Genomic DNA, 10,079 nt, shown 5'->3' on the forward strand with positions numbered 1-10,079 from the left:
TGCAGGAGATCTGTGAAGAATTTGCCTGCAGGTGTTCAGAAGGAAAAAGCCAGCTGTGGCAACTCCTCTCTCACCACCAGTTTGAATCATGGTGATCATACTTTCTGTTTTCTTGCCCTGTTTCTAATTATAATTGTCCTTTCCTGAAGTTGCAAGGCAAATGTACAGTTAAACTGAGGAAGAATTTGCTTTCATGAATACATGTCCAGGTGACCTGCCTATCAACTGATCACAGATACAAGCCATTTTCAGAAATGGCTGTAATTTATTTACTGTAAGAATTCAAATAACATAATTGCTATTATTTTTAAAGACTTTTATAAGCTATCCTCCCATCTTCCTCAGGATCAGATTTGGGATGGTGCTTTGGGCCATCCTAAAAATAATGACCACATTTCAAAGATGATGCAGAACTTCATCCTTTGCAGTTATCTTTCTTTCAGCTGAAACTCCAGGGGAGATATCAATTTATTTTGTACATATCACTCCCTTGACTGAGTTAAGGAAAACTCTTATTAATCAACAATGTTTTTTTTGAATCAGTAAAAGGATGCATGTTGCAGTCTAGATTTGATCTCATAATACAGTTTATTAGTCTGAATTTCCAAAGATGTTTAGACCTTTTGATTCTAGAGCTGCTGACATATCAATTTCATTTCTCAGCCTCTGAATTTCCATACTTATATCCAGCAGAGTTCTGGCAAGTTTCCGGTTCTGGAACTTCATTTCAAGCTACAAAGAAACAAAAGACAATAATTGCTTTCCACAGTTGATCACCATCCAGAACAGCTCAATTAGAAGCAGAAGTCAGCCTTGCTTCTGTTTCTAGTCAAAATTTAGTCCTGAAATGTTTGTAAGCAAACATATATCAAAGAATATTCAGGTAAACATAGGATGTATTTTTCACACAGCACAATAAACCAGGATAAGTTGTTTCAGCCTCCACATGTAAAATATGGATCAGATCCAAAATATGGATCAGATAAACTACTGCTAAATATCAATTTATATATTAGCAAAAATCTCATATCTGTAATTTTTAATTGGGCGAATTGGTGCATCAAAGGGCAATTTCTTTTTCAACCAAATGCCTCAAATAGGCTCACTTAATAGAATGCATCTAAAAACTTGGACTCATATAACATTGGACTTCTGGTGTTTGACTGTGCTATCCTGTTCAACATGTGCTACTTTCAAGGCAGATACATCTCTGAATATCTCCCTGAATTTTTAAGAACTTTACAATGATATTAGAAGCTCTGCCATTGCTTGGCATTGAGGAATCTAGTAAGAAAATATTTCTGAAATGATGACCCGATTGATCATGGGTTGTAATATTATAATACATATGAGTCTCAAAGGGTCTTGATCCACAGTTTGAGCTTCCTTGACTTCAAAGGTACTCAAACTGTGGCTCAGCACCTCTTGAGTTTGAGCACCCTTGACTTCAAAGCTAGAGGCATGGTGACACTTAAATAACATTTAATGACAATGGACAATATTCTGTACTCTGGCAGTTCAAGTCCTAGCACTGCATGGCAGAGTGATCTCCTGTCACTTGCCTCAGCTTCTACTCACCTAGCAATTCAAAAGCATGTTACATGCAAGTAGATAAAGAGGTATCACTTCAGTGGGAAAAAAAATGGTGCTCTGAAAGGCAGTATGAATTCAACCGATGCTGGACCTGCTTAAATGCAATGCCTGAATGTGATGTGACATTTGGGGTAAGAAAAGCAGAATGCCATCATATCTTGTGTGGAGCTAGTCCATTCCCTGCCATGCACCTAGACAGCATTTGAGCGTGAACAGAATGGATTGGCAATCATCCACAGTCAAATAACTACTTTGTGTTCATACTGTAGTCTCATGGCTAATGTAACTGCCATTAGCTAAGTAAATAATAATACTTATGTGTCTCAAGTGGTTTTGAGCCAGATTTTGAACCTCTTTGACTTCAAAGGTGGCTGAGAACCATTGATGGCCAACTAGCAAAATAATGAAACAACTGTGATGATTATGAAATTGTCTTTGTTTCATTCATGGAATTCTAGTATACTAGCTGGAATATTCTGGAACCAAACCGGTCTCTGAGAACAAGGAATGAAACACAAGAAAAGTAATGCATAATCTGCTTTTATACAGGCACTAAAAAAAGACGTTTAGAAGTGCTTTGATTCAAGCCTGAGTAAAAGACTAAACTTTTTTGGAAACTGGGTGATATTTCAAGGAGAAGTAAAAACATGGTCTGTCAAGGAGCTAGGTAAGATTAATAAAAAACCTTGGCAATGTCTAGATGTGTTTTAAAATGATGTCAATTAGTTGATAATGGCTTCTCTAGCATTGTCTTTGTATCTTAGAAAATGGCATCAGAAGAATGTACAGATATTCCCCAAACCAAAGATCATTTTGAGGAATTACACACCAGGAAGAAATACCATTATTATCTATCTTGTTTCACACACCTGAATATGATCATAAAAATCTAGTCTCAAAATGATTTCAGCTGAATACACCAACTTAGAACCCAGATAGTAAACTGTACGCTGCTACAAAGCAAATCCTGGGTGAAACTTAAGTGTCTTCCCCACACAGCTCACACACTTTTTAATATAGCAGCTTCTTCTGTGCGTCACATAAGTATATTTCTTTCATGATTTGATTGCACCTTTCTCTGAACTATTCCTGTTTCGGTGGATCAGACTATTGTAAGAATTCCTGTTTCTAATCACCCAAGATTCTTTGTGTTCCTTTCCTCATTATTTTTTTGTTGTTGTTGTGTTAGGTTTTCTTTTGGGGGGGGGGAGTGATCTGATAAGCAGGGATGCTGGTAACCATATCAAGCAGTGTTTCTCAACCTTGACAATTTTAAGGCATGTGGACTTCAACTCCCAGAATTCCACAGCCAGCAATGCTGGCTGTGGAATTCTGGGAGTTGAAGTCCACATGCCTTAAAATTGTCAAGGTTGAGAAACACTGATATAAAGGCTTCATATCACCACCACCACCACCACCACCACCATCACCTTGGATAAGGCAGCAAGGAGAAGAGCAAGTAACTTCATCCGTTGACCAAAAATGGCTATTACTTCATCGTTGGTGTTAATTTTCTTTCCTCAGCCCTTAGTTCTACAGAAGGGATTATTTGATTTGTACAATGCTTAGAAAAGTTTCAGAAGTTTGTAACAACAAAACAAATATAATGGACAACTCTGGGGCTACAGGTCACTCCTTTAAATTCCCAAGGGAGGGTGCCTAGCCATCTCTCTTGCCCATATCACTCACCAATTCTACGCGAAGCCAGGCTATGCCCTTTTCTATGTGGCTCGAGTGCAGGTCCTGTGTGGGCACAGCTCTTCTGCCACGGCCTGTATCTTCAACAGGTCTAGACAATGCAGGAGTAATTGCTACCCCTGTTGTCTGCCCTTGGAAAGCTTGGAGCAGCTTCTGCTTTATGTCCTCCAGCAAAAAGCTGGAGAAAGTATCTTCATTCTCTTCTGGCTTCATTGAGCAAGGGTGGGAATGGAGAGAAGTGGCCAGACGCAACCAAGCTTCAAGAAGAGATCTCTGCCAGCCTGTCTCCCACACTCTCCCTTGTGCTTATTGTTTCTTAGCCTTGAGCCACTCTGGCTTCTGTGTGCAGAGAGCCCATCCTCCCCTCCCCTCCCTGTATATCATTCCAAAGAAAGTGGGAGAGAAGTGGGAGGTAGACAGGGGTAAAGAGCAAAATTTTTCCCTCTGGGAATCAATCTCTCTTCTTTCTCTCTCCCTCCCCACCTCTTTCATTCATGCTGGATTGGAAGGAAAGGCACAATGTAGGTCTTTTCATTCCTGCAGTGCAATGATACAATTTGTTCTTCTTGGATGGATTAGTCTCATTTCCATCTTGCAGTTCAGCCAGCTCATCTGCATACTTTACCATAACTGTAGTCATAACACAGCAAGATAATTCTCAGACCAAACCTGCTCAAACCCAAGGAAAGTCCATATACAATGCCAGTAAATACAAAATTGGTTGCCTGAAACTAATTTTCAACAGTTTAGTCTTTGAACACCCAGAGAAAAAGGAAAATCCTGGGACATAAAAACTCAAGTTTCCTTATAGTGAAGCATTTCCATTGAAATTCATTTGTAAACCGCGTGCTCTTTATTTCCAAATCAACTGCATTCAGTATTAAAATTCTTGTACATATCTTGACACTTTCGCTAGCGATTTTGTCTTCAACAAGTTAGAAATCACATTAACTCAGAAGCATGTGAGGTGAGTACTTTATGCCAGAAAGTCAATGGTGACTTGAAGTCTGGACCAAATTTGTCATCATTTCCCTTAATGCAGATTCATGCACATATATATCTGTATCAAGTCAATTTGATTGGGTAACTAAACACATTGGTTGCTAAAGTGAATTTGAGAAAAATGTACATTTTTGAGCTGGCTTCTATTTGCAAAAACAGGTAAACAAGATAACATGCATGGCCTGTCTCCTCTCCATGTTTTAAGATAGACCAAATTGTATTTTTCTCCCCCTGCCCTGAGATTTACCACTTCCAAGGCCACAGATAAAAACTGCAGGAACTTGTCATACTTTGCCCATTTTCAAGGGCACCCACAATAATCTGGAAATAAAAATGTTGATGAGCACACAAGGGCAATTATTATGCAAACAACTAAGGCTGGGAATAAAAGGTCAAATCTTTTAAAAAAGGATGCAGAACTTTTTGTCATGGAAATGAACTGAAGATAATGTACCAGACTATAAACTGGAAGAAAAGAAGGGAATAAATTGTAGGAATCATCAGGAAATCTTTATTAAGGTGGGATGGATTCTTTTTTCTTCTTGCAGCTGGTGGTGGGTTTATCTTGCTTTTGCTGTGTGTGAGGGAAAAGGGACTCAGAAACATGTGCAAACAGTTTCTACTAAATGGCTTTTTAAAAAAATAGGCTAGACAAAGCAAACATTGGATCACACCTGTTATGTCCCGAGCCTTGCAAACGGCTCGGGCGTTTGCAGGCAGTCCCGGGCAGGTGTAAAGCTGCCCGGGACCAGACAGGCTGTCGCCAGCGCCGTGCGCATGCGCGGGTGCTGGCGCGGGAAAAGTAACCCATTTACCCGGGAGTTGCCTATATAAGAGGCTGCGAGGCATTTGGGCGAAGCTGAAGCCATCTTCCTGTAAGCTGAACGCTGAATAAATGAAACTGAGAACTCCAGCTGCTTCTCGTGTCTGTTTTCCCGCCACGGACTCAACACTGGCGACGAAGGTGGGATGCCTTGCACTACCTGGAAAGGAAGAAGTGTAAGCTTACCCAAGGAGTCCTGAGCGGCGAAAGAGGAACGGCGTCGACTCGGCAGCTGCCCGCCATTCCGGTGCGCATTCGGGGGTAGGCTGGCTGATAGACCCGTCTCCTGAAGATCCGAAGATGGCGAAAATCGGAAGGCTTTCGGAATTCGACGTCTCACATCCAGAGCGGTGGGAGTCCTACGTATCCAGAATGGAGAACTACTTCAAGGCAAACCAAGTGAGGGAAGATAGCTTGAAGGCGGCCACCCTGCTTTGCGTTTGCGGCCAAGACGCCTTCGAAATCGCAGAAAACCTTGCAGCACCTGTTCCAGTAGAGTCTGTAAGCTACGCAGACCTGAAGAAGCTGCTGAAGGAGCACTTCAACCCCAAGGTGTCCGTTATCTCATGGCGCCACATCTTCGAACAGAGGGATCAACGGTCCGGTGAGTCAGCCAAGGAATACATCGCCGCGTTACGGAAGGCCGCCAAGCCCTGCGAGTTCAAGGACCTCGAGGAACGACTGAGGGACCGATTCGTGTGCGGGTTAAGGCATCGAGAGCTACAAAAGAGACTTTTCGCAAAGGAAGAATTATCCTTCCAAGACGCCTTAAGGGAAGTCACCGCAGAAGAAGCAGCAGGCGGCGCCGTCAAAAACATGCGGCCGATCAGAAACAGTGCAGAGGGTGCGTCCGTGCACCAGGAAGACGTCCGACGAAACTCCGAGGAGGATCCGGACGAGGAAGTCGACCGTCTACACCCCGCGAAGGAAGAGAACCAGAAGGGAAGCTCTTCGGCTCCGCTCAAGTGCATCGGCTGTGGAGGTCGCCACAGGAGAACCGACTGCAAGTTCCGCTCCGCTACCTGCTGGGCATGCGGTAAACAAGGGCACATTGCAGCTGTGTGCCTGGGCCGACGAAAGGCACAACCCCAAGAAGAACGCCTGAAGGGTACCAGATTCCCCAGCCAGAATAGGGTAGGTTTTTGCGCTTCGCGAAGAAGCATCTGTAGAACAGGCACACACAAGCCCATGAAGAAAAAGCTGTCACTCAACGTGAAGCTACAAGGGGTTCCATTATCTATGGAACTAGACACAGGGTCTGCCCTGTCCATCATTTCATTGCATACATTTAGGAAGATTTGTTCCAGAAGTGGGTCTAAGGCCAAGTTAAGGCCTTCTGATATTGTATTAACAGATTTTCAGAACTCAAGAGTGTGTGTTAAGGGGGAGGCCACCCTTAACGTGCAATACAAGAGTTTTGAAGGTCCACTAGACTTATTAGTAGTAGGGGGTGAACGAACGAGTCTCATAGGACTCGATTGGTTTGAGGCCCTGGGGATACACGTCACAGGACTCAATAGCTTACAAACACTCGACCTACAGGAAGTCTGCAAAGAATTTGCAGATGTTTTCAGCCCCCAGCTGGGCACATTCAAAGGACCACCTGTGTCCTTAAAGCTAGACCCCACTGTCACTCCCATTAGGATTAAAGCAAGAAGGGTCCCTTTTGCTTTAAAAAGTAAGATTGACACTGAACTAGACAAACTAATCCAACAGGGAATCCTAGAACCTGTTGATTCCAGCCCGTGGGAGACCCCCATTGTCACGCCTCTAAAGGCAAATGGGGACATTCGCATTTGTGCTGATTACAAATGCACACTCAATAAGGCATTGCAGCAACATGCCTATCCTGTTCCTGTGGTCAGTCACATCCTGGCCTCTCTCAAGGGGGGGCGTGTTTTTGCAAAGCTTGACCTAGCTCAAGCATATCAACAGCTGCCTGTTGATGATGATGCTGCCATAGCTCAGACCATTGTGACCCACAGGGGAGCCTTTAAAGTAAAAAGGCTACAGTTTGGAGTAAATGTCGCTCCTGGGATTTTCCAAAGCGTAATGGAAAACACACTACGAGGTATACCAGGGGTCTGCCCCTACTTTGACGATGTCTTGATTGCAGGAGACTCCACACACATTCTAGCTGAAAGGCTTAGGGCTGTCCTGTTAAGATTCAGGAAATCAGGCCTCAAGCTCAGAAAAGACAAATGCCAGATTGGGGTGCCTTCTACTGAATTTCTGGGATTCAAAATTGATGCTGCTGGGATTCATCCTGCTGAATCCAAACTAACTGCTATTTTAGAAGCACCCAGGCCAAAGTCTAAGGCCGAACTTCAGGCCTTCTTAGGCCTCCTGAATTTCTACAATTCTTTTCTTCCACATAAGGCTAGTGTAGCTGAGCCTCTTCACAGGCTACTAGACAAACATGCTGTGTGGCTGTGGTCACAAGCACATGAGGCTTGCTTTAAAGAAGTCAAGGCCTTGCTCACTTCTAACAGTGTTCTTGCACATTTCAACGAGTCTCTCCCTGTGTGCATCGCTTGTGATGCGTCCCCCTACGGGGTTGGAGCTGTCCTGAGTCACCTCAGGTCTGATGGAACTCAGGTTCCTATTGCATACTACTCCAGAACACTGTCTTCTGCCGAGCGCAACTACGCTCAGATAGACAGGGAGGCTCTGGCTGTTGTTGCTGGAATTAAAAAATTCCACGATTTTCTATATGGCAGGCATTTCACGGTCTTCACTGACCATAAGCCTCTGCTGGGACTGTTTACCACACGTAAGCAGACTCCCCACATCATTTCCCCTAGAATGCTTAGGTGGTCTATTTTCTTGTCTGCATATGATTTTTCATTACTCCACAAGCCTGGGAAAGAAATGGGCCATGCTGATGGCCTCAGTAGATTGCCTCTGCCAGTAGTAGAAGCTGACCCCGCGCCAGCTGTCAACATTCTATCAATCCAAGCCTTGCCCGAGCTCCCTCTTAGTGCCAGGGATGTTACCGCTGAAACAGGTACAGATCACACACTTTCACGTGTCCGCTCCTGGGTCCTGTCCGGGTGGCCTGAGCACTGCCCTAGTCCTGAGTTTCAGAGTTTCTGGTCCAAAAGGAACGAACTGTCCCTTTCTCAGGGTTGTCTGCTTTGGGGAAACAGAGTTGTCATTCCCACCTCAATGAGGACTAGGGTCTTAGAATCCCTCCACGAGGGTCATCCTGGCATTGTTCGTATGAAGGCTCTTGCACGAGCCACTTGTGGTGGCCTGGTTTAGATAAAGATATTGAGGCTAAGGTACACGCATGCCACCTGTGCCAACGATCTCGCCCAGAGATGCCCCAAGCTCCTGTGCATAGATGGGAGGAAACACAGTCCCCATGGTCTAGGGTGCACATTGACTACGCTGGGCCCTTTCAGGGCCAGTTCTTCTTGGTCCTTGTTGACAGCCATTCAAAATGGCTTGAGGTTGTGCCTGTCTCATCCACCACCACTGCAAAGACTATTCAGGTACTGAGGGGGATTTTTGCTGCACACGGGCTGCCAGATGTCATTGTGTCCGACAACGGCCCTCAATTCACCTCCTCCGAATTCCAAGCTTTCTTACAGGCAAACCTGATTCGTCATGCCACGTCTGCGCCTTTTCACCCGTCCACCAACGGTATGGCTGAACGCATGGTGCGCATCGCAAAGGACGCCTTGAAGAGACTCACCTACGGGGACTGGCATCACAGGTTGGCTGACTTTCTCCTTTCTTATCGCACCACACCGTCCACTTCTACAGGGAGAAGTCCAGCTGAACTTCGTTGGGGGCGCCAACTTACTACTAGACTTGACCGGTTGCATCCGGACAGACTGCCTTCATCTACCTCACATCCTAGGGCACCTAGACAACTACTTGTGGGTGCCCCGGTTTGGGCTCGCAATTACGGGCCTGGTCATACATGGGTCCCCGCTTCTGTGTCCAGGATCACAGGTCCTCTCTCCTACGAGGTTGCCCTGGACAACGGTCGTGTCCTGCGTCGGCACATCGACCAACTTCGCTCTAGGCAAGACTTTTCTGCTGAGACTCCTGGGTCTTTTCCAGGGGGGGAGGGGGACCCTTTGGAGCAAAGGGAAGGGCAAGAGCTACTGCCCATCTCCACTGAGGGAGCCACAAACGGCTCGTCCCAAGGTTCTGCAATTGCTCCGAAAAGAAAGTCATGGAGCTTACCCACACAACAGGCACTCACGCCTACTCCAGCCAGGGAGTCACCCCGGGGGCATACTCACTTTCCACACACATCACACAGCACTCCAGCAACGGAGGATACCCGGGGGCATCCCAACAAATCATTCCCCGCAAGAGAGCTGGCACACAATTCCCAAGGTTGGCCTGACCTTACCCCAAATCCTACAGGGGGTCAAACATACACAGAGCTAGTCGAGGAACCAAGTCCCGATTACAACAACCCTAGCACAAATCAGGGAACACCTGAGTTTTGGGAAAGTACAGAAACCCACACGAGCCCGAACACAGAATGGGGTTCAGGGAATGGACAGCCTCCTGACAGGTCTTGGACTGACCTAGGAGGTTCTACAGAGACGCCCAGCAGCGGCTATCACTTCAAGGGGCCTGAGGGTCTACAGCTAGGTAGGTCAACCAGGTCACAAAGTAACAGAAGCCCTGGCCTGACGAGCCCGGTGGGCAAGCAAGCAGGCCAGGCATCGGGGCACAGTCCTTGGAAGACACCAGGGCACAATAGAGAGAACAGGCTCACGCCTCCCTCCAGTCAGGGGACTTATGCCAGTAACCCAGAGCTAAGAAGGTCACAGAGAGCAAAGAAATCTCCTAAGTATCTAGAAGATTACATAACATTGCTGGCAAGGCAAAAGCCAGTAATCAGTGGGAGCACTGGGGAGCAAAATGTCATATAAAATAAATGTTGTATGTTGGTAGTAGTTTTAGCCCGGGGGAAAGGGGTGTTATGTCCCGA

The 10,079-nt window shown here is 45.6% G+C and overlaps 1 protein-coding gene across 1 annotated transcript; it reads right to left on the reverse strand.

Moving 5' to 3' along the window:
- Positions 1-450: 450 nt before the first annotated feature.
- AARD (alanine and arginine rich domain containing protein) lies at positions 451-3,603 on the reverse strand. The gene is made up of 2 exons (XM_039338818.1): positions 3,283-3,603; positions 451-732 (listed from the first exon to the last, which is right to left on the reverse strand). Exons 1-2 carry the CDS (start codon positions 3,502-3,504, stop codon positions 592-594), a joined length of 363 nt encoding a protein of 120 aa, XP_039194752.1. The 5' UTR covers positions 3,505-3,603; the 3' UTR covers positions 451-591.
- Positions 3,604-10,079: the final 6,476 nt, after the last annotated feature.

Source organism: Crotalus tigris, unplaced genomic scaffold, assembly GCF_016545835.1.
Source record: "Crotalus tigris isolate CLP2741 ecotype Arizona unplaced genomic scaffold, ASM1654583v1 scf7180000017550.10884619, whole genome shotgun sequence".
Lineage (NCBI taxonomy): Eukaryota > Metazoa > Chordata > Lepidosauria > Squamata > Viperidae > Crotalus > Crotalus tigris.